The sequence below is a fragment of the Panthera pardus genome, unplaced genomic scaffold (genome assembly GCF_024362965.1).
Source record: "Panthera pardus isolate Hobbes unplaced genomic scaffold, ASM2436296v1 HiC_scaffold_25, whole genome shotgun sequence".
Taxonomy (NCBI): Eukaryota; Metazoa; Chordata; class Mammalia; order Carnivora; family Felidae; genus Panthera; species Panthera pardus.
Genome location: NW_026526821.1, coordinates 31,521,175 through 31,546,329, shown reverse-complemented (window position 1 = coordinate 31,546,329; position 25,155 = coordinate 31,521,175). Strand labels below are relative to the sequence as shown.

The 25,155-nt window shown below is 42.0% G+C and overlaps 2 protein-coding genes across 3 annotated transcripts in view; one reads left to right on the top strand and one right to left on the bottom strand.

Moving 5' to 3' along the window:
• The window catches only part of CDS2 (CDP-diacylglycerol synthase 2), a 56,534-nt gene extending 47,947 nt beyond the window's left edge, over positions 1-8,587 (bottom strand). The window contains exon 1 of one of the 2 annotated variants that reach the window (XM_019462602.2): positions 8,292-8,587. In XM_019462602.2, coding sequence (XP_019318147.1) covers positions 8,292-8,348 — 57 coding nt within the window. In that variant the 5' untranslated portion in view covers positions 8,349-8,587. Of the gene's footprint in view, positions 1-8,242 lie in introns of both variants that reach the window. The other variant, XM_019462603.2, reaches the window with a different exon arrangement.
• A 9,825-nt stretch (positions 8,588-18,412) lies between these two features.
• On the top strand, positions 18,413-25,135 carry PCNA (proliferating cell nuclear antigen). Its single transcript, XM_019462609.2, has 6 exons — positions 18,413-18,831; positions 19,668-19,765; positions 19,917-19,984; positions 21,063-21,257; positions 23,638-23,761; positions 23,861-25,135. Exons 1-6 carry the CDS (start codon positions 18,611-18,613, stop codon positions 23,938-23,940), a joined length of 786 nt encoding a protein of 261 aa, XP_019318154.1. The 5' UTR covers positions 18,413-18,610; the 3' UTR covers positions 23,941-25,135.
• Positions 25,136-25,155: the final 20 nt, after the last annotated feature.

The following is a 25,155-nucleotide window of genomic DNA, read 5'->3' as shown; positions in this document are numbered from 1 at the left end:
TAACAAGGGTACTTCCTGCAGCATGCTTACAATAGCAAAAACACTTAAAACAACTTAAGAGCCTGATTGGTTCGATAAGTTAAGGTACAGCCACACAGTGAAATGACACATGGCCAAAGAAAGGACACTGGTTCATTGTATAAAGACTTGTACAATGTTTACGGCATATTCTTAAGTAAAACGGAGTTATAAAACAGTAATATATATAATACAGGAAGGTGCAATGTGTATAAAAAGAAAGGCTATACACCAAAACACCAACAGTGGTTGGTTATCTCTGAATGGCAGGCTGAAGGTGATTTCTTTTCTTTTTGGTGCTTCTACAATGAATATCTTTTTATTTCCATCTGTTTCTTTCATAATGAGAAAAAGTTTGATATATTGTTTACAAAGAACTTAATGAACCTTAACGATGTGGGAAAATGCTTCTGACAGCATAAAAAGGGAAGCTATCAGATCATACATGGTAACTACAATTACAGCCATGTGTAGCAACATGCATTTGAACAATGGTTGTTTCTCTGCATTACAGGATTACAGATGGATTTTGTTCTCCTATGTATACATTTCTGTGATTTCTACAATAAATATATGCCTGGTAAAGTATTGAGATGGAGAAGATCCAAAATGGATTTTGAGAAAATAAGATTTAAATAGGTAGAGTGTAGAGAAAGAGCACAATTCAGGGGTCGGAGACAGCAAGAGCCAAGACTGATACCATAGGGTCACCAAGCAAGAGGAGGGACCAGTTAAGAGAGAAGGCTATGAAGGACCAAGTTTAAGAGATCTGAAAAAGGGGCCAGAATTCTTTTTTCCCCTGTAATTTACAGGATGGTTTCAGAGCTGTCAGAGGACAGAAAGGACAGATGGACTAGAACCGACCATGCAAATTCTGGAAGAACGGAGCTCAATTAGAAGGGTTCACAATAGTGCTGAATTATGTGAAATGCACAAGAGCAACAGGTAAGGAATCTGGGTAACACGTGGGTAGAACCTGTGACCTAGATGCGGTGAGGGAGCAGAGACACAGGGACCAACGGATTTTAAGCTGGAGCAACTCAGAGATAGGATTCTACTTGCACAGGAGACAGAAAGAGGGTCAATGTCTAGAACAAGACAAGTCAGATTTGAGATAGTCACTGATTAAGGGATATGCACTGGGGAATGTCCTCTAAGCCCCTGGAACCACCAGGACTAGCAGGACACAGATTGTGGGGAGGAGGCTCTGAGAATCACCCACTGAGGAATCTGGGGTCAATGACAGAGATCCTCTCAACATCAGAGACCCAGGAGCAGAGAGCATTGTCAGGAAATCCTAGACTCAAGGGCTCTTTCAAAAACACAGCGGAGGGGCGCCTGGGTGGCGCAGTCGGTTAAGCGTCCGACTTCAGCCAGGTCACGATCTCGCGGTCCGTGAGTTCGAGCCCCGCGTCAGGCTCTGGGCTGACGGCTCGGAGCCTGGAGCCTGTTTCCGATTCTGTGTCTCCCTCTCTCTCTGCCCCTCCCCCGTTCATGCTCTGTCTCTCTCTGTCCCAAAAATAAATAAAAAACGTTGAAAAAAAAAATTAAAAAAAAAACAAACACAGCGGAGTCTCCAGAGAAGCCCCAGGCTGGCCCTGTGGTGACCCTAATACAAAGGACATCCGACTTTGGAAAGACCGATCAGGTCCCGCACCAACAGCAGGCATTCAGGAGCCCCACAACCTGGCTCGAGAGGCTGCCTCTGCGGAGAACTGGGTAGGAGCGAAGCTGCAAGTCACAGTGTACCCTTTGCACCTTTTGAATTCTGAACCATGCACTGTCCAGTCAAAATGACACAATAAGGTCTTGAAAAGGTCACTCAACTGAATGGGCCCTATGCCATCCCCACTGCTGGGGCAAACAGCAGAAGAACAAAGATCAGGGACCCGCAGGGCGAGCTGCCTAGTGGAACCAGCCTACCATCACTGGCACTGCACCACCACGTGACAAGGCCTGGAAGGCAAGAACTCTGCCCAATGTCGGGAACAAATTCGTATTTTTCCAAAAAGACCCTGGCAAAAATACCAGTCAAGAGTCAGGGTCTCTATGTCTCTTTCACAAACCAGAGGCAGTACAGCACATGAAAGGCCATGCTTTCTCACACCCAGCAGCCTCCAGCAGCAGTCAGGAAAGTCAGGGAGGCTGTCAGAGCACAGGGAACAAGAAGCTGTGTGCAGGAAGTTACTCTGCAAGTTGCAAACAAGTTCAACATACTCCACCTGTGTGGATCCGAGAACGGATGGAAGGGCGCACAAATCAGAAACACAGTAGTCCCCTAGTCTGCAGTTTTGCCTTCCCAGGTCCCAGTTACCGGCAGTCAACCAGGGTCTGGAAGCAGGCGATCCTCCTGAGGTATCGTCAAAAGGTCAACAGTAGCCAACGGCCAAGTCACAGTGCCTACATCGTTCACCTCACTGCGCCTCATCACGTTGACGTTTTATCATCTCACATTGTCACAAGAAGGGCAAGTACAGAAGAGTATTTTGAGAGAAAGAACACACGTAACTTTTATTATAGTACATGGCTATAATTATTCTATTTTAACACTGTTGTTAATCTCTTACTGCACCTAATGTACAAATTAAGCTTTAGCATAGATACGTACGTATAGTAAAAAACACAGTATATACAGGGTTCGGTGAGATCTGCAGTTGTGGGCATCCACTAGGGTCCTGAAACACGTCCCCTGCAGATAGGGGGTGGGGGGCTACTGTACTGATGCTCACATTCTTTCCAACAGTTTAAAGGAGGATCATTTGCATCCTTTTGCAACTGTGAAATTAGTTACAAGATTCATTTGGGGGCAAAGTTAGATTTCCCCAAATATTTGGAGCCCGAACCGGTATAAAATCCTGAACATTTTCTTCACGAACACAGACACCAGCCCTCCTCCCTCGGAGACAACAAAGACTGAACACAGCAGACCCTGGATTCAGGGGATGTTCTAAGGAGAAGGTATGTTGAATACTGAGTGACTGATTACTGCTGGAACAGACAGTTCCAATACTATGAGTCATCATCCGGAAAGCAGGCTCATAGACAGCTCAGAGGGAGAAGCCCGCACCACGCCGGGAGCTCCTTCCAAGGATACCCAAATGGCTCCCCCAAAGGATGGGCTTCAAAAATCTAGAAATCACGGGGCGCCTGGGTGGCTCAGTCGGTTAAGCGGCCAACTTCGGCTCAAGTCATGATCTCGCGGTCTGTGAGTTCAAGCCCCGCGTCGGGCTCTGTGCTGACAGCTCAGAGCCTGGAGCCTGTTTCAGATTCTGTGTCTCCCTCTCTCTGACCTTCCCCTGTTCATGCTCTGTCTCTCTCTGTCTCAAAAATAAATAAACGTTAAAAAAAAAAATTAAAAAAAAAGAAATCTAGAAATCACCAGTCATCCAGTAACGGGGAAAACTAGGCCTAATCAACTTTTTCTGCCAATTTTTTTCCCTCAGAATCTCCACATTTGAGAATTTTCATACATATATATACATATACACACACACATTGAAAAATGTTGCCATTTTTCTGATTTTTATAGCCACATAAGAAAAACAGGTGATATCTGGGCATGTTTTATATCAAAGCCAATCTGTATTGGAGCTTTTAAAGTCTGTAAATTAAGTCTATACCTGTGAAGGCAGCATATGCAACATGAGAAAAAAACAGAAATTAGAAAACCTTCATACTAGGACCCATTCTGCCTCTAACGAGCAGTGTGCTCTTCAGCAAGTAAACCCCCTGGGATGTGGTATCCTCTTGTATAAAATAATGACCCCTGAGATCCTTCTAGTTCTAACACCCGATGAGAATAATTTAAACTTTTTAAAAGATATAAATTCTTCTAATGAAATATCACAAATGTGTGCAAACACAAAACATTTCAAACAAAATTAGCTATTTTTTTAAAGTGTTTATTTATTTTTGAGAGAGAGACAGAGCGTGAGTGGGGGAGGAGCAGAGAGAGAGATAGAGTGTGAGTGGGGGAGGAGCAGTGAGAGAACCCAAAGCAGGGTCCAGGATCTGAGCTGTCAGCACAGAGCCCGACTTGGGGCTCGAACCCACCAATGGTGAGATCATGACCTGAGCCGAAGTCGGACGCTTAACCGACTGAGCCACCCGGGCGCCCCCAAAATTAGCTTTTTAAACAAAAAAAGATTTTAAGTAAATTTCTACACCAAGAGTAGGGCTCAAACTTAACAACTCTGAGATCAAGAGTCACACGCTCTACCTACTGAGCCAGCTAAGTGCCTCAAAATTAGCTTTTTAAAAAAAATTAATATTGAGTAGTCATAAAATGGGAGGTAATTGAGCTTTTAAAATTACAGTTTGATCAACATAAATAAGAAACTTAAAATGGCAGGTTATATGACAAATCTTGCACCTTCTCTCCCTGTTTAAGAGCCATAGTCGAGGGGCACCTTGGTAGCTTAGTCAGTTAAGTGTCTGACTTCGGCTCAGGTCGTGATCTCACGGCTTGTGAGTTCGAGCCCCGCACTGGGCTTTGTGCTGACAGCTCAGAGCCTGGAACCTGCTTAGGTTCTGTGTCTCCTTCCCTCTCTGCCCCTCCCCCACTTGTGCTCTGTCTCTGTCTCTCAGAAATGAACGTAAAAAAAAAAACCAAAAAAAGAAGAACCATAGTTAAAGTTTACTGATTTTTCAATACCAAAGTATTTCTCAATGTTAAAAAAAAGTTGAAATACAGCATTTCTCCTACATCTGTAGTTTTATAGCTCTTAAAATAAGATATTATTTCAGTAGTTCACTCTTAAAAATCAGAAAAACAGGGGAGCCTGCATGCCAGCTAAGCATCTGACTCTTGATTTTGTTCAGGTCATGATCTCACGGTTTGTAGGATCGAGCCCAGTATCAGGAACTGTGCTGACAACGCAGAGCCTGCTTGGGATTCTCTCTCTCTCCCTCTCTCTGACCCTCCTTCCTTCACCCCCACCCCCACTCAAGGGCACTTGCGTGCTCTCTCTCTCAAAATAAATAAACATTTTTTTAAAAATCAATAAAACATTTTTAATTACTAACCACTGTCCTAAAACATATTATAGTTAGTGCAGTAAAGGGAAGATAATTGCATATAGCGATGCTGCTTCTACAGCCTGTGTTTCTGAGCACTGAAAAATTCAGCAAGAAAATGAAGTCAAAAGATAGGTCAAGGAAGGCCAAGCCCTGTCTGTAACACTTTCCTTAAAAAGTGATGAATAGGGAAAGACTACTCCAAAAACTCATAACTTGATGGTTTAATTATCTTACAAGAGTGGAAGGTGAAGATTATTTTTTCTATAAAACTGTATTTTAGCCAAAGACAACATTAGCTAACCCATTATCACAATGTGACAATTCCTGCCCTACCCTACGTAACATGCATATTCATTTAATCCACAGGAATATCCTATGAAGCACATACTAATTTTATCACCCCCATTTTAGGAATGGACAAACTGAGGTGTTCATACAAGTGCCTTGCTCAGAGTTACCCTGCTGTGCTCAAAGTGGCACAGCCCCTTTCCAAATGATGTCACTATTTCCTCCCCATTCTGGTTTCATCCATCAAAGGAAGCTTTGAAACAAGTAAAGCTCTAATTTAAGTAGCACTCTAGCACCTAAATACAGCAGCCTTCACTCTAACCTTCAAAACAAAGTCTCCTGAAATGTCAACCCAAACATAAATTGTAAGATGCCAATCTTTTGGCCCACGTTTCACCCTTTTCTTTTCTAACCTCCATTGGAAAAACGTGGTTGGGCGGAAAGAGGATCATTCCCAAAGCTTAAATTCCAAGTTTCTTAAATTTGGCAACAATACTGTGCTTTTGGGACTTTAAAATTATAAGCACGGCTCCCAGAGGAAAACATTTCCTTTATTAGCAATTGGCTTTGAAAATTCCATTCTAGGATGCTAAATATAACAAAATACCTTCTGACTTCTAATAAACACATTCTCCAGATTATTTTGAAACTAATGATTGCTTATTTACAAAACAATTTTGCCACAACCGTTAAGCAACTGGAACATTTTAAAGAGCCTTTTAAATTTGTTCCAGTTCTTTTAATGAATTGACCTGGTATTATTTTCTGGATTCTTCTACCATGAAATAAGAAAGTCCTCATTTCACAATTCAATTTTTTTTAAAGAGATATACTTGTTTTATTACTTCTAATTTTGTTTTAACACAAGAATGTCAGCAAAGCCAGAGTCACGGAAATAGGTGTTTCAAACTCTGAAATAGAGTAAATATTATTAAAGACTCTACTATATGCATTCATCAAAGGCAAAGAAAACATTTCACGGTTGTTAAACTGTACCTTTATTATTAAAAATACCATACGTGATAGTTCAGAAATACTGAGCGACTGGGTGAGGAGCTGAGTGCCCTGTTCTGGGCTAATGGACTACATCAATCAGCTTTTAACTGAATGCAGTAGCCTCTGTGATTTAGGAACAAGCACTTAGTGGAGCTCACCACCCCAGGCATTGTCATTGTATAAGTGGCTTAAGTGCAGCTGTGAAAATTTAAGGTATCTTTAGCTGGACAGCTCCTCCTGTCCTCCCTACCTAAAAACACGGAAGGAGAAAGTAATTAAGACTCAACCGGCACTTTTTCTCTGGGAGGTGGACCCAAGGAGTTGGGTGGGGAGGCTAAAAACTTTCACCTCATAATCCCAAGGGTCGTGGGTAGGCGGTTTTGTTTTCACCAGTAAGTATGTTTATTACAAATAGCTTTTCAAAAATTATAACCCACTGGCTATCATGCCTTCTTTTTATCTCCCTCTCTTCTCACCTTTTAGGCCACAAAGTCCCATTAACATGAGGTCTGATCTCTCACCCTTAAACAGGGCTACACACCTACAAACATTTGAATATTCACCAACTAGCAGGGTAGCACAGAGTTCTTTTAGGCCCAACCAGAACATTTAATGGGAAGGTAAAGAGACTTCAAAGTACCGTTTCTCTGCAAGTGACTCCTAAACTTCTGATAAAGCCCTAAATTTTCTCCAAAATCTGCCCTTGGACGATCCACTGTCAAGAACAAAAACTTGTTTAACACCCTATTATCTTTCACCCAAAACACTGCTCCTAGTGTAACTGCTCTGTTAACACTGTCACCAAATCTTGTGTTTTCTTCCTTCCTGGCGTCTCCCTAATGCCCCTTTCCTCCAGTTACCAGGCAAGCAACATACATAAGTGGGTGCTGTAGGCATGGTGTAGGGCAACAGGGATTGGTGGGAACTGCTGTTTCTCAGCTCCAGCCCCACGTTAATCAGGTGGGAATATGACGGCAGACCCTCCAACTCTCCACATAGGCCCGAAGTTCAGAAAGTTGGGAGAAACCTTCTGGTTTTTAAAATAGCACGTCAACCAAAGCAAACATGTGCAGGTCACACACTGGCAACCTCCACGTTAACCAGTGTCTTCGATTCCGGCCCAGGCTCCCTCGGTCCATTCTACACATCACTGCCAGATGAATTTACCAAATACACTGCTCCTGAAGCTCGAAATACTACCGCGAAGTCCCAATCCTTAGGCTGTCATTCCACCTCCACAGAACAAACCACTCTCCACCTTCCTCAGCTCCCCTACACAAATCTTGCACTTCAGTCGGAGGTGTCTACTCCCCTCATCCCTCACCCCCCAACCAGCTGCATCCCCACCAAGATGGCCTCTTTTTTTACCTTCCTGCTCTAACCCATCAATGCCCACTCTCGAAGGAAGGAAGATATACGGGGAGTATACCTTCCATCACCTGCTGAAGACGAGTCAAGAGACTTCTCTGCTTAATTGAAAGCCACGGGATTCAACTTTCAAGAAAGGATTTAAATCTCCTAAGAAGCAAAGCCCATGGCCTTGTCTTGATAGCCGCCTCCCTGACCAAATAACATTTTAAAGGAGAGGAGAGAGCCTCAGACTCCTGCCAAAGAAGGCTTTACGGGGTCTTGACGTCTCCACACCAGGAAGGCCTCGGGGAGGTGAGAGACTGGAGGGGAACCCCAACCAACCCTGCGAGGCAGGTGGCCGCGCGCAACCTCCCGCGCGCTCCCTCCTGCGCCCGGGAGATGCCACCCCCCAACCAGATCCCGGGGCCCGGACATTCCGCCCCCTGATGCGCGCTCCGCCGGGGCCCCTACCCAAAGACCCTGGGCGCTACCCAGGCCCGGGGCCGCCGTGGGCCACGACAAAGGGTCAGAGAGCCAGACGACCCCCAGCGCGCCCCCCCGCCCCGCGAACCTGCGGGGGACGCCGCTGCCCATCGCGCCCACTCCGACGCCGCCGCTACCTTGTCCTCTGGCGGTGCGTCCGGTTCGCGGACCGCTCTCTGCCTCAGCTCGGTCATGCTTGGAGACCCCGGCGCGACGCCGCAGCAGGCGAGCAGCGCAGCCGCCGGAGCGGGCAGCTCAGTGCGGGCGCGCGCGGACTCCGCTGGGCCGGCCCCGCCCCGCCTGAGCCGCTTGCAGGACCCACCACAGCCCTGCCGCCCGCCGTGGAACTCTGCCCCGCCCAGTGCTGCCGCCGCCCTTTCACCCAGGCGAAGCACGGTCAGCCTGCTCCACCACCCGCCCGCTAGCTCCTCTCGAGAGGGCGGCCCTGGAGCGAGCGCGCACGCGCACCGCCGCCATCACGGCCCCAGAGACCCACCAATGGCGTGAATCCGCCAGGGAGGCGGGGCGGTAGGGGCGGGGCCGAGAGGAGCGGAGAGGCGTGCATTGGACTATCAACGTGAGGAACCGGGAAAAGGCGTGTGTTTCCGAAGGAGACTAGCCAATGGCAGCTCGGGCCTGACCTTGGTCGACTGGCGCTGGCGCCCAGGATCCTAGAGGTAAAACTGGTAGCCGGGGGCTAGAGGTGGGAGCCTCGAGGTTCTTGTGTGGGTGGTGTTTTGCTGATCTTAGTTTCGCGTCCTCTGTAACCGGGGCGCGTCCCTCACACGTATAAGCAGATACTTGTTAGGCCCTGAGTGGAAAGGCCTGCGGAGCCCACCTATGTAGGAGAGACTCACGTGATAAGGAAGTGAAACCCAAACTTAAGTCGGCTTTGCCTCTCCAAGCTGTCTCTAGTACTTATTGAGTGTTAATTATGCTAGGCACTGAACTACGTAATCGCCTTATCTATCTCAATCTGCTTGGAAGTGGATATGATTTTCGTTTTACAGAGTTCTTACACGGCGTTTCAAACTTCTGTCTTCTGGACTGTTGAAAGACCTTTTCTTGGACGGGAATGCTGCCTTCTTCGTTCACAGTGCATCCCCGAAGTACCTGACACATCCTTGGTACTTGAATGGATTTAAAAGTTCTAGAGAAAAATGATTTAACCAAGGTCTCAACAGCTAGAAAGTGCCCACTAGGAATTAGAACATAGATCTATTTGTTACCAAAGTCCACGATAACCATTGTACATACTGCCTGCCTTCCTAAATTCATTCATACCTGTGTGGTTCAAACATTTCTTTCAGCGGTTCCTATTTTCTGCTTTGTAAGTGATGTAAAACAAGTATGAAATGGGATGCCTTCCCATAAATATACTGTAATTTAGCGAGAGAAACTTGCACACGTAGGAGTTGCAACTTCGTATTAGCAATTTTGACCCTAGTTTTGGATGAAGTAGCCAAAATTCTGAGAAAGGCGTTGTTTCCTTGATTTGTATAAGTATATTCCCAAGCTCCTGTTAACAGTGCTTGAGAGTGACAGTAAAATAGGTATGGAGGAATACTGAATCCGGGTGTGTTTTGTTTTTTTTTTTTAATATTTATTTTTGAGAGACAGCGTGAGCAGGGGAGAGGCAGAGAGAGACACAGAATCCGAAGCAGGCTCCAGGCTCTGAGCTGTCAGCACAGGGCCCAACTCGGGGCTCGAGCTCACCAACCACGAGATCATGACCTGAGCTAAAGTTGGTCGCTTAACCGACTGAGCCACCCAGGCGCTCCTAGGTGTGCTTTGTTTTCTACCAACAGTGTTGCACAAATACTTGGTGGGTTTTTTTTTTTTGGGGGGGGGGGGGAAGGGGAGAAACAGACCACTCCTTTTAAGCCATACTTTATAGAAAGCTTTGCTTGGGGCGCCTGGGTGTCTCAGTCGGTTAAGCCTCCGACTTCAGCTCAGGTCATGATCTCATGGTCCGTGGGTTCGAGCCCCGCGTCAGGCTCTCAGAGCCTGGAGCCTGCTTCGGATTCTGTGTCTCCCTCTCTCTCCGCCCCTCCCCTGCTCATACTCTTGTCTCTCTGTCTCAAAAAAATAATAATAAATAAATAAATAAAAACATTAAAAAAAATTTGCTTTTGTATTTTGTCTTTTATTACTTATAAAAGTAAATAACATACTAATGGTAATTTTAAAACTCTTTTAATCTGTTGAGGACTGTGTGACCACCATTTTGACCAATGTCAGCGGTTACTTCTTCATCTAAACACCAGACACGTATTGAGTAAATTAACCAAGGTTTATTATCTAAAGGATGTAGAAGGATGTCAACACAGAGAGCCAACAAGGTCATCCTCTGAGACAGCAGGTGTTTGTATCCAGATCATTACTGTTAGGGTACTTACATAATTGAAAGGTCACAACTGAGAAGTAAGCATCACAGCAGTCCTTCCAGCTCAGCTGTTGCCTTTCAAACCCAGCCTAATATAAAGGAGGCTGGAGAGCTGTGCATACAAATCAGAGTTTCAGAATGGACAGTATGATTACTAGGGTAGATAAGCCCCTACAATTTGGCCTGAACAAACTTCTCAGCCATTGCTCTCAGCCCTGCCGGGCTAACTGATCTTAGACCAAGTACATTAATGAAATCAGTGCTGTAGAGAGCAGGGAACAGGTACTCAGACCTCTGAAAGTCATACTAATAGGCCTTTAGGCAAGCTTTAGGGTCTAGCTCTCTCTTAACTGTAGAAAGAAATTTTTAGGGGCGCCTGGGTGGCTCAGTCGGTTGAGCGGCCGACTTCGGCTCAGGTCATGATCTCACGATCTGTGAGTTCGAGCCCCGCGTCGGGCTCTGTGCTGACGGCTCAGAGCCTGGGGCCTGTTTCAGATTCTGTGTCTCCCTCTCTCTGACCCTCCCCTGTTCATGCTCTGTCTCTGTCTCAAAAATAAATAAACGTTAAAAAAAAAAAAATTTTTTTTAAATTTAATAAAAAAAAAAAGAAAGAAATTTTTAAAAATCTCCCCTTATCTCCAGCCTGAAGAAAGATTTTGTTCCTTTACATTACCTTACACCTCCTCCTCTATTCCTGATTTTTCTTTTCTAATCCTCATAATAGCTCTTTCCCTAGGGTCATTTCTTCTGGGCTTGTAGCATATCTTGTTTACAGTGACTTTTTCATTGCATTCCTTCATTAGTTCCATTATTTTTAGATGTTACTTAGATTAGTTGAGGTCACTAACAAGAGATTCTTAAACCGCCCCCCCCCCCGAATATTCAGGCTGACTGTGAACTCAGTGTAAGTGGACAGCTATTGCTATAATTATTATTCTACGATAAAAACACCTCCCCCCTTTCTGATATTTGAAAACTACATTGGTACAAGCAAGATAATTCTTCAGTTACCTGAAGAATTTTCTTCTATTACATCGGAAGAATTAATAATTCTTTAAACAGTAACTTCTTTTAAAAATTGTCAATAAACAAATACAGGCTTTATCTGCTTTTTATCTTGCCCTCCATATCGCCTTTCTAGTTCTTAGCCTGACGAGTGTTTTCAGGGAAACCTTACTCAGTATAATGAGGCAACATGCAAAATGGAATTACGAGTGCACTCTGCAGAATTGTCAAACTTCTTAAAGCTTCAAAAATGCAAATCCTGCCCTCCCACAAACTTAGTCAATCATTAGTCCATTTAAACTATAATGTCAGTTTCCTCTCGGCAAATTGTAGGTCTGATTTTTTTCAAACCAACAGTCTACATGGAGGAGCTTTAAGCTAATATTCATCTATTGATCACACATGGTGAGAGACAGTACTACTCAGGCCTCATTATTTATTAGAATTACCTGGAGAGCTTCTAAAAGATACTAATGGAGGGCCCACCCTGGACCAACTAAATAAGAATCTCTGAGATGGAGCCTAGAGGAAATAGGCTTTTTGGTTGTTGTTAAGCTCCCTAGGTGTTTCTAATGGGCAGCTAGAATCGAGAATCACTCACACATGATACCACCTTGTAAAGAAATTTGCCAGAAATTATATAAAATAGTTTACAGCATTTTTCTCTCCCAACATTCATTAACATTTTCTGATCAACAATACATATCTGATGAAGAATGCAGAAAAATAAAATGGAAAATGCAGAGACATATAATGGAAAACATTACAATCATTTATGGTATCACCAGCCACACATAATTGTTGTTATTATTTACATTATTGCATTTTCATTCTATTTTCTGTGCACTTATACCTCGATATAACAATTTTAGAAAATTGGAATACTACTATTTATACCATTTCATAATCTGACTTTTCTCTTTATCATTATATGCCCTTTGAGAATGGTATTTCAAAGACCGTTTAGTATTCTTACAGATTTACCATAACAGCATTTTGTTACTTAACGGTATTTTGTTAGACCTCAAGGTTATTTCCACTTTCAGAGGAATTTTTTTTTTTTTTATAATTTGTTTTTAATGTTTGTTTATTTTTGAGCGTGAGTGAGCAGGGGACGGGCAGAGAGAGAGGGAGACAGAATCGGAAGCAGGCTCCCCATAGCGCAAAGCCAGATGTGGGGCTCAAACTCATCAATGTGATATCATGACCTGAGCCCACATCTGATGTTCAACCTACTGAGCCACCCAGGCGCCCCTCAGAGGAATTTTTAATAATTCTACAAGAAATAAACATGCTTCATCTTGGTAAGTACCCCCATTACTTCTTCAGGAAAAAATCCTGGAGTTTGAATTTGTGTGTCAAAGAATAAATAAAATTTGAAGGCTTTCTGTACACATTACCTAATTCCTACGAGAAAAAGTAAACCATTTATACTCCTATTTTCAACGCATGAAAGTGCCCACTTCCTTGATTTCTTCCTATCAACAAATATTAACACAATTTTCATTAATTGGTAGGTTATAATTCTGTCTCCCTTTAATTAACTTTCCTTTGTTTATTAATGTGGGTAACCATTTTTTCCATACACTTACTAAGACTGAGCCTTGGACACTGGAAACTACCTACTTCGGCTTTTGTTTTGATAAAGTCACCTTTTCTCTTGAAAAGTGAAAAGTTTGAATTAGGTTCTCTGCGTGGAAACCAACACAGTGCTCTCACGCATACTGAAGTTTAAAAACTTATGTTTTAAAAAAACATTTTTAAAAATTAAAAAAAAACACATTAAAAACATTAAAAATTTTTTTTAAAAAGGGGGGCACCTGGGGGGCTCAGTTGGTTAAGCATCTGACTTCGGCTCAGGTCATGATCTCATGATCCATGAGTTCGAGCCCCGCATCGGGCTCTGTGCTGACAGCTCGGAGCCTGGGGCCTGCTTCAGATTTTGTGTCTCCCTCTCTCTCTCTGCCCCTCTCCCACTCATGCTCTGTCTCTCAAAAATAAATAAACATTAAAAAAATTGTTTTTAAATTTATGTAGCCATTTCTTATGTTTTATGAGGTTTTTCCTTTTATATCTAGAAACCCATAGCAGGATCTCATAATCACCAGAAGACTTCTACACATCTTTTTAGGTTTACATTTATTTGAAATTTTTTTTTTTTTTTTTTAGATTTTATTTTTAAGTAATCTCTACACCCAATGTGGGGCTCAAACTTTACAACCCTGAGGTCAGGAGTCACAGGCTGTACCAACTCACCAGACAGGCACCTCCATTCATTTGAATTTTAATTCTTTAATCTATTTATTTTGGAATCTATTTTGGTGAAGAGTTATTAGGAAGAGTCTATAGCTTTATTATTTCCTAGACATTTAATGAGTTTGATAATCAATACATTGTTTCTCTCGCTGATTGGAATAGCATCTTTACCAGATGTTGAAGTGATCCTCTAAAAACAAATTAGATCTTGTCAGTGACCTTCTGATAATTTTCCCTTGCACTTGCAAAATCTCCAAGCTCTCATTTCTGCTTCCCTTTGCAGCTTCATCTTGTACCACACTCCCCTTTTCTCAATGTGTTCTAGACATATCAATCTTTGAGTTCTATTATATGTCAATTATATCTCAATAAAACTGGGGGAAATTGCCCATAAAAAAAAAATCTTTGAATTCTAAAACAAACTACTATGTGAACATCTTCTAAGTGTGCTGTCCTTTTCAACATACTATTCTTTCAGCCTAGAATGCTTTTTTTTTTTAATGTTTATTTTTTGAGAGACAGAGAGAGAGAGTGTGTGTGAGTGGGGGAAGGGCAGAGAGAGAGGGAGACACAGAATCTGAAGCAAGCTCCAGGTTCTGAGCTGTCAGCACAGAGCCCAACGGGGGCCTCAAACCCACAAACCCCAAGATTATGACCTGAGCTGAAGTCGCTTAGCCACCCAGGCGCCCCAGCCGAATATACTCTTTCTTCCACTCTCCAAACAGCTAGATTTTGTGTAAAATTCTACTACCTTGGAGGGCCTTCTCTGACCACAGATCGTAGTCATTCATATGTCTTCATTTCATCTGATCACCTGCACTGTGGGTGCGACATGGGTGGAATTTAATTGCCATTTAAAATGCCTTCAAATCCATTACACTTAGATCTGGCATTAAACCAAACGTTACTATGTAAGCAAAAGGCAAAGAAACAGAGTAGCCGAGTTCCTGGAGGGAACACATTCCCCATTTTGCAAAGAATTCCCCATTTTGCAAACAGAATAAGAAAGGAAAATACAAATGAATGAAACTATTACGTTTTGATATTAAAATATATGCAAAAGAATAGTTGATCATACATAAAGTAAGAAGGTGCCAGTATCAAAATTTACAAATGCGAAACCATCAAAAAAATGAAAAGGCAACCTACTGAATGGGAGAAAATACTTGCAAATCATGTAACAGATAAAGGACTATCTTACACAACTCAATAGCAAAAAACAATCCAATTTAAAAACTGGGCAGAAAATCTGAATAGACATTTTCCCAAAGAAGACATACAGATGGCCAACAGGCATATGAAAAGATGCTCAACATCATTAACCATCAGGGAAATGCAAATCAAAACTACAATGAGATATCATCTCACACCTATTATCAAAAAGAGAAAAAATAACAAGTATTGGCAAGGATATGAATAAAAGGAACCCTTGCACATTGTTGGAGAGAATGTAAATTGGTGCAGCCACAATGGAAAACAGTATGGACGTTCCTCAAAATGTTAAAAACAATTGAAAACAGTATGGACGTTCCTCAAAATGTTAAAAACAGAATTGCCAGGGGTACCTGGGTGGCTTAGTCGGTTAAGTGTCTGACTTTGGCATAGGTCATGATCTCATGGCTCGTAGGTTCAAGCTCCTTTGTCAGCTCAGAGCCTGGAGCCTGCTTCAGATTCTGTCTCCCTCTCTTCCTGCCCCTCCCCTGCTCGCACTATGTCTCTGTCTCTCTGTGTCTCTCTCTCAAAATATAAATATTAAAAAATAATAAAAAATATAAATAGAACTACCATATAATCTAGCAAGTCCACTTCTGGATATTAATCCAAAGAAAATGAAAATATTAACTTGAAAAGATGGAGACAACCTAAGTATTCATTGATGAATTTATATAGAAATTATGATACATATATATGTGTATTTACACAATGGAATATTATTCACCCATAGAAAAGAATGGAATCTTGCTGTTTGCAACAATATGGTTGGATCTTGAGGGCTTTTATACTAAGTGAATAAGTCAGACAGAGAAAGACAAATACCATATGATCTCTGCATGGAACCTAAAACAAAAACAAAACCAAGCTCACAAATAGAGAACAGATTGGTGGTTGCTAGAGGTCGGGGGTGGGAGTGGGAGAAATGGGTGAACTGTTTCCTTATTTGTTTTACTTTAAATAAATTGACTTAAACATTTTTATGGGGTGCCTGAGTGGCTCAGTTGGTTAAGCATCTGACTTTGGCTCAGGTCATGATCTTGTGGTTCTTGAGTTTGAGCCCCACGTCAAGCTCTCCACTATCAGCACAGAGCCTGCCGGGAGTCCTCTGTCACCCTCTCTCTCTGCCCCTCTCCCACGCATGCTCACCTATGTGCGTGTTCTCTCAAAAATAAAGAAACATTAAAATATATATATATTGGGGCACCTGGGTGGCTCAGTCAGTTGAGCACTGACTTTGGCTCAGGTCATGATCTCACAGCTGGTGAGTTCCAGCCCCGCGTCCAGCTCTGTGCTGACAGCTCGGAGCCTGAGGCCTGCTTCAGATTCTGTGTCTTCCTCTCTCGGCCCCTAACCCACTTGCATTCTGTCTCTGTCTCTCTCAAAAATAAACATTGAAAAAAAAATTTAAATACATATATATTAAAAACTTAAAAAAATTTTTTCTTTAATTTACAAGTGGGTGGCAGAGACTTGGAAGAGATTCCAGAGACCAGAGAGTAGCACTCTTGAGAATGCCTGCATCATCAACACCTGTGATAACAGAGTATGCTAGCATATGGAAAAACAGCAGTATTAGCAACTGTGAGAAACTAAATGTGGAGAAATATTAAGAATGTCTTAATTTATTTTGTATTTTTATGTATACACGGAGTAATATACAACACAAATATTTTAAATAAACTAAAATTTCTTTCAACAATTGCAAAATAGAAATTCTAAATGATAAAGTATTGTGTGACCATTTAACATTTTATATTTTTTTCTTGTGCTACACAAAATAATGGTGCATTATACTTCGAGGTATCTTACTTTCCATGAAATAGATTCATCCAATAGAATTGCCAGAGGGAGAGAATAGTGTAGGGAAAGGCAATATGTGAAGCCCTAAGAGTTGAGAATATTCTAGATATGATGCAATACATAAATCTTCTGATTCAGGACACAAAACTCCCTGGACAGCATAAATAAAACTAAATCCACATCAAGATATGTAGTAGAAAAACATTCTACAGACCAAGATAAGATAGCAAACACAACTAAAGAGAAATGCTATAAGCAAAGCAAAAGAAACATGACAAAATGGGGGAGAATATATGAAATGGGGAAATGATTAATATATAAAGTGGTCCCTATAATCAATAGGAAAAAAGAACTTATTTTTTAAAATATTTATTTATTTTTGAAAGAGAGAGAGAAAACAAGCAGGGGAGGGAGAGAGAGGGAGAGGCAGAATTTGCAACAGCTCCAGGCCCAGGCTCTGAGCGCTCAGCACGCGAGCCCAGGTGGGGCTCAAACCCACAAACTTTGACATTAGGACCTGAGCTAAAGTCAGACGCTTAACCCACTGAGCCACCCAGGTGCCCCAGGAAAAAGAGTTTAATAGAAAAGATATAAACATACAATGGTCAAGAAATATATATGAAAGATGTCCAATCTATAACAAATTTTTAATTTAGAAATTGGAATTTTCACAAAAATGAGCATAGACTTTAAAACAAGATTGCTAATATCCACTGTTAGGAAAATATGGAGAAAAGAGCATGCTCACAGTCTTGGTTGGAAGGTAAACTGCAGTCTTTCAGTGGTCAATTTAGTAACATTTATCAAAACTTTAATGTGTATGCTACTTCAAGGAGTCGATCTCATAAAAATCAGCTAAATGCTCAAAGGTGTTTGTAATTACAAGAAATTGGTAAATTAGGTTACATGCATTTCTTTTTAAGAAATGCTGATATAAAGATGTTCGTGGCATAAAATTAAATATATCTTACCAAGTACATTGCAGAAGTTTCCTGTATAAATCCACTTTTGTTTTTTAAAAATGTGTATTTGTAGAGAAAAAAAAAAGCCTAGAAAAGTTGTATACAGTAAATGACACGAGCTTGGTGTGCGTGTGTACGGGGCGGGGGGAGCGAGATGATTTTGTAGTCATAACTGTATACCTCTTTACTGACTTTTAGGAACACATCACCTCGATAATAGCAAAAATAAAATGCACATTTAAAACAACTAATTCCTCAGGCTGCAAGGCGCCCTTTACTCCTGGTAGGCTGGATTTGTGTCTTGCTTTCACTTTCGCGGCTAAATTCTTTCTACTCCTGAAGCGGGAGATTGAGGAGGCAACATAAAACTAACTCAAAGCCCACCCCCCACCCCCGAATTGGGCCTGGCCTTCACAGAGGCCTACACTAGCCAAGCGTCCGGGTTTCCAGAACAGGGGAAAAACGCAAGTGGTTCTAGAGGAGGTGGAGGCGCCGCGCTCCTGCCCCGACCCCGCACCCAATCCTCCAATGGGTGTCCGGGGAGGGCGGGCTACCTGCAGACTTGGGGCACTATTGGCCCTGGAGTCTCTCCGCCCGGGCAGTGGGCGGAGCAGCGTGGTGACGTGTCCATACGGGCGCCGAGGCGGAGAGCGCGCGCTCGCAGACGCGGCTGTATTAAACGGTTGCTGGCGCAGCAGGCTGGTTGTTATCTTCCTGGGTCTCCGGCTTTCGCTTGTGCGTTTGCAGGCTCGCTCTTACCTTGTGACGCCCAAGCAGGCTACAACTTCCTCCTTATTTTCGCCTGTAGCCGCGTCGTTGCGACTCTGCCACCATGTTCGAGGCGCGCCTGGTCCAGGGCTCCATCCTGAAGAAGGTGCTGGAGGCACTTAAGGATCTCATCAACGAGGCCTGCTGGGACATAAGCTCGAGCGGCGTAAACCTGCAGAGCATGGACTCCTCCCATGTCTCCCTGGTGCAGCTCACCCTGCGTTCCGAGGGCTTCGACACATACCGCTGCGATCGCAACTTGGCCATGGGTGTGAACCTCACCAGGTGAGCCCTGGGGTTGCCGAGAGCCGGGCTCTGGTGCACCCCCATCTCCTGCTCTTGGCGGGAGCGCCCGCGTGAGCCGGGCCTTCATTGGCCCACAAGGACCATCTGCGCCATCTCATTGGCCTGCGACACCGAGGGGCGGGATCTAGCAGAGCGCGCGGTTCGGAAAGCCCGCGCTGGCAGCAGCGCGAACCGGCTCTTTCCGCGCCAAAGTCACAAAGCGGGTGGTGGCGGGAAAATGACGGCTTCTCTGCGGTGGCAGGAAGAGACTTGCACAGTTCTTTGGCCATTTGGTCCTGGCGGCCTTGGATGAGAAATCTATGGCTTGATTGACTTAGAGCGTGCCCTAGTTCTGTCTCTCTACCTAGGGACAATTGGTTGGTTCCGGTCTTTTATTCTTACAAAGTTTCAGTGAGCACCCCCAAGTTTCTGGACTTAAAATTTCTCCAGGGCAGTGGCTTGCAACTTTTTGGTCGCTACCTGTCTAGTACATAACCATGTTTAAATCTTAAGGCTTAGGAGAAATACCCGGACTACATGCAGTGTGTTTTAATGGGTATCTTAGATTTTTAATGATCGTAACGACCCAATAATTTGCTTCACCTACCAAAAGGATTTGCAGTTCATAAAATACTGCTCTTTTGTTTATGTCCAGAACTGAAATTGCTACTGGTAGGGTGTGTGCTTGTTAAAGTATAAATACTGCCAAATTGCACTCCAAAATGGCTGGACGGCCTAATGGGTATAAATGGCAACTCCTTGTTTTAATTGCGTCAGCAATTAACGAGCTTGAGAACGTGGTGTCAGTTTTAAATCCTGTGTCTTCTGTGCTCTAGCATGTCCAAAATACTAAAATGTGCTGGCAATGAGGACATCATTACACTAAGGGCGGAAGATAATGCAGACACCCTGGCACTTGTATTCGAAGCTCCAAGTAAGTCATACTCTTCTACAAAGTTAGAGGAAATTTAAATGCAGTGTTAAGTATTTCTCAAAGTTGTGAGAAATTTAAGGTAATGTTTGTAAAACTTTACATCACTGCTATAAACTTACATGCTTTTCTTCAATCTGCTTTCTTTTGGTAGACCAAGAAAAGGTTTCAGACTATGAAATGAAGTTAATGGATTTAGATGTTGAACAACTTGGAATTCCAGTGAGTATGAAATTTCCTGAGTGTACTGTACACAAGTCATGATAGTTATATTTGTTAATACAATTTAAAGCCCAGTTCCCAACAACTATATGTCTGCTGATACATGTTCCAAAGTGGGGTTTTTAGTACTGAGTCATTTGTAATGTCATTAAACTACAGTACTCTAAAATGGATCATTTCATTCCCGCTAAATGAATATTTGCATTAACCTCCATGCTTTTTTTTTTTTTTTTTTTTTTTTTTTTAAAGTTTATTTAATTTGAGAGAGAGAAAATGGGGGCGCGGGACAGAGAGGGAGGGAAAGAACCCCATGAGCCAAAGTTGGACACTTAACCAGCTGAGCCACCCAGGCACCTGTCCTCCTTTTTTTTTTTAAAGACTTTTTTTTTTAAATATTTTATTTATTTTTTGAGAGAGAAAGCAGGGGAGGGGCGGGGTTGGGTAGAGGAACCGAAGTGGGCTCTGTGCTGACTGGCTGACCGCAGTGAGCTTGATGTGGGGCTCAAGCTCAGGAACCACAAGATTATGACCTGAGCTGAAGTCAGACGGTTACCAACTGGGTGATCCAGGTGCCCCTGCACCACCCCCCTTTTTTAAAGAGTATACTTTAGGGCTATACTAACAAATTCATTAAGGTTAGGTTTATCAAAATCAAAAGAGAGAAGAGATGTTGGGATGTTGAAAATGCTTAATATTTTTTGTCTTGTTTTGGAAAGTAGTTGGGCCTGCTTACAACATCCATCATTGTTTATATGTCATGGGCTAATGCCCTCTTGATTTAGCCTTGGAGGGTGATTAGGGGAGGCTCTTTTCCCTGGATAGCGCATTTATTATTACAGGTCTAAACTCTAATTTTAGTTTTCTTATGATTCTTACTATATACTTGTTTTATATCTGCATTTATTTTTTTGAGTGTTAGAGTGTGTTAAGAAATCACACAATGAGTGATATTTCAAAGTAATCAGGAAATCTTAAATTCTGAATTCTTGTCTACATGCTGAGTCTTCAGAAAGTGAGGATGCCAAATCTTTAATTTCCAGCAACTGACCTTTAAGTTTGTTTGTTTGTTTTTAAATAGGAACAAGAGTATAGCTGTGTAGTAAAGATGCCTTCTGGTGAATTTGCACGTATATGCCGAGATCTCAGTCATATTGGAGATGCTGTTGTAATTTCCTGTGCAAAAGATGGAGTGAAGTTTTCTGCAAGTGGAGAACTAGGAAATGGAAATATTAAGTTGTCACAAACAAGTAATGTCGATAAAGAGGAGGAAGCTGTAAGTTTTTAAGTAAACAAAATACTTTGAAGAGAATTATAACCCTGCTTAACATTAGTCGGTTTGGGCTGCTATAGCAAATACATTGACAATGGCTTATAAACAACTGAAATTGATTTCTCACAGTTCTGGAGGCTGGGAAACTGGCAGATTCAGTGTCTGGTGAGGACCTGCTTCTTGGTTCACGGAAGGGTCAGAGGAGCTGGCCTCTTTTATATAAGGGTACTAGCACAAAGCACCTCCCAAAGGCCCCACCTCCAAGTTCCAACACATTGGTGATTTGGTTTTAACATGAATGAGTGGGGGGGGGGGGGGGCACACAAACATTCAGTCTATAGCAAGGTAATTGTAAATCAACAGAAGTATCTACTTGGAGGTAAAAATCTACCTTTTAGGAGCTCTTTATGTGATCTTTATATTAACTTTCTGCATGGAAGGCCCAATAGGGGGCCTAGAGAACTCCCCCCATTTAGCAATAACACTCTAATTACTAAATATCCTTAAATTAAGGTTTTCCTATAAATTGGGTGCTTTTTTAAGATCCTTAGAGTATTTATAAACTAATATTTTGTAATTTACTAAAAAAAAACTTGCTAGCCTTTGAACCAAAGCATCAGTTAACTCTGTAAATGAAAGGACCATCGAAGGTTCTAGAAATCTCCATAGGATTATTAGGATTAAATATGGTAACGTATTCAAAGTGGTTAACACATGTCTGACAATGTAAGTTTATAGTAAATATTAGATACTATTTTCTAGTCCCTTGCATGAGTAGTCAACCTTCAGTTTAAATGAAGGTAAAACTCAAGTTTAAATGAAGACTTAAAACTATTACTAACAAAAGTCCAGGGGCTAATTCTGAATTAATAACTCCCCTGCCAATCTGGATTTTTTTTTTTGTTTTGTTTTAATCTCAAACATTAGTTCTTCTATAAATATGTTTTATATCTGAAGCATAAACATTTTATGACATTCTTTGATATTAAGGAATTTTTCAGTGTTTCCTATTTCCTTGATTATTTCAGGGTTTGTGTGTGTGTGTGTGTGTGTGTGTGTTTTTATGTTTATTTGAGAGTGCAAGCATGCCAGAGAGTGTGTGGTGTGGGGGAAGGGCGGGGGGGGGGGGGGTGGGGAAAAATCCCAAGCAGGATCCATCCATGTTCAGTACATCAGCTCTATGTCTTGAACTGTGAGATCAAGCTGAAATCAGGAGTCGACCACTTAACCAATTGAGCCATCCAGGTGCCCCTAGAAGTTTGTTTGAATCAAGATTTTAATAGGCTGTACACATTATAGTTTGGTTGATGGGCCCACAAATTTATTTTAATCTATTGGTTCTCCATTCAGTCTCTGTGCACCCCCCCATTACAATTTGTTGAAGCAAGTCCTTTGTCATTGAGTTTTCCCAAACTCTGGATTTTGCCCATTGTATCCCTTATGTCAATTAATATGCTCCTCTAACCTGTATTTCCTATAAACTGGTAGTTCCAGCTCTAGAGGCTTAATATTCAGTGTTTGGGAGTAAGAATACTTTATAGATGGTGGTGTGCCTCCCTCTAGTAGGCATGAGGTGTCTAGATACATTGTTTTAGCAACCATAATAATTGTTTAGAATCCTTGCCATTAGGGTTGTAATGTATTAACACATTCCATTCTTCATTTATTAGAAATATTCCCATGAAGAGCAGCTTTCTCTTAACACATAATTGGATTACCTGAGGTACAGTTAATACGAGAAAGGCAGACTAAATACTTGATTCTTTTGCTTTATTTATCAGTCTTCAAAATTAGTTTCATACCACTCTCCAAAGTAACCAATAAAAGTTTTGGTTTTGGGGGCACCTGGGTGGCTCAGTCGGTTGAGCATCCGACTTTGGCTTAGGTCATGATCTTGTGGGTTGTGAGTTCAAGCCCCGAGTCGGGCTCTGTGCTGACAGCTTAGAGCCTGGAGCCTGCTTCTGATTCTGTCTCCCTCTCTCTCTGCCCCTCCCCTGCTCATTCTCACTCTCTCTCTCTCTCTTTCTTTCTCAAAAATAAATAAACATTTAAAAAAAAAAAGTTTTGGGGGTGCCTGGGTGGCTCAGTTGGTTGGGCATCTGACTTCGGCTCAGGTCATGATCTCGCGGTCTGCGGGCTCGAGCCCTGCATCGGGCTCTGTGCTGACAGCTCAGAGCCTGGAGCCTGTTTCAGATTCTGTGTCTCCCTCTTTTTCTGACCCTCCCCTGTTCATGCTTTCTCTCTGTCTCAAAAATAAATAAACGTTAAAAAAAAATTTTTTTTTAAAGTTTTGGTTTTGGTTTGTTTTTAAATGTATATTCTAAACATGCGTGCAATTTTTCTTGATGTTTCTCAATAGGATTAATCTTTTGTTTTCTCTTAGGTTACCATAGAGATGAATGAGCCTGTTCAGCTAACTTTTGCACTGAGATACCTGAACTTCTTTACAAAAGCCACTCCACTCTCTCCTACAGTAACACTCAGTATGTCTGCAGATGTACCCCTTGGTAAGATAAGTTTTTTTGTAGGTAAAACAAGGTACCTTGTTTTGTAGGTAGTATATGTAGTCCTTCCCAATAATTAACTATGTTCCTGTCTTCTTTCAGTTGTAGAGTATAAAATTGCAGATATGGGACATTTAAAGTACTATTTGGCTCCCAAGATCGAGGATGAAGAAGGATCTTAGGCATTCTTAAAATCCAAGAAAATAAAATTAAGCTCTTCGAGAACTGCTTCTGAGATGCCAGCATGTACTTAAGTCTCTTCTGTCACCAAATCTGTACCTCTCAGTACATATGTAGATATTTTATGTAAATAACCTATTTTTTCCTCCATTCTTTACAATTTGTTTAAAGAATAAAGTCCAAAGTCAAATCTGGTCTTGTTAACCTAGAAATATCTCTGCCTTAACCTAGAAATACCCATGATTTTCATAACAAAAGGGTTTTGACTATAAATGCAGTTTTAATTTTTTCAATTTAAATAAACGTTATTTGAATTTCAAACATCACAAGACAGTGCCTTCATTTGGACCATGACTGTTGCAGGTATCCTAGGGAATTCACTTCAAGCTACTGTTTTCTAGAAATGTGTTTATTTTTTCAGTCCAGGGGAGCCTGATAAATAATACATTGATACAGCAATAAAAGTATTCCAAGTACAGTAGCTGACAAGATATTTGGGGGGAGAGGATTTATTTGCCAAAATTACTTTGGTATTCTTCTACCTTTAACTCAAGAAATGAACAGAAGTATAGACCAAATCCTATATATTTAGTTATTTTGCCAATTTTGTTAGCAAAACTAACACTTTAAGAAGCTTTATGAACCCAAAGCCATGTGTGCTTTAGAAGACTAGCAGTGCTATAGGGCAGTGTTTCTTTAGCCTATGGAGCCTTTTGAAAGAATCTTGAAAGATTTAGTAGATACGAGTTAAGGCCCAAGGAGTGTGTTTGTGCAAAAATAATTTTTCTAGTGTAAGTAGCCTTTTTGGGGACTTAATCCCAGCACTTGTGAAACAGACTGTTGAAATGTACCTACTAATGGTGCCACAAGGCCACAAACTGGCTTTCTACATATTGAGAATTGTTTCACTAAAGTCCTTTTTCCCGGTGTATTTTGGGCTTGGCGGTTTAAATGACTGATTTCTTTGGTGTAATACCTGGAAGAACTCACAATCCAGTAGGTTACTGTTCATTACCTTCTGTGTGCCTGCGGGGTGGGGAAGAAGACGGAAAAGGGGCCCGATGGGAGTTGGGAGTGATGTGACTAACTTATCTAGAATGTGGTGATGATTCCAAGCCTATGCACTTGTCAAACTCCTCCAATTGTACTTTATTGTATGTAAATTATACTTTAATAAATCTGACCTTTGAAAAGCTTCATGTGCTGCAAAATGTCCC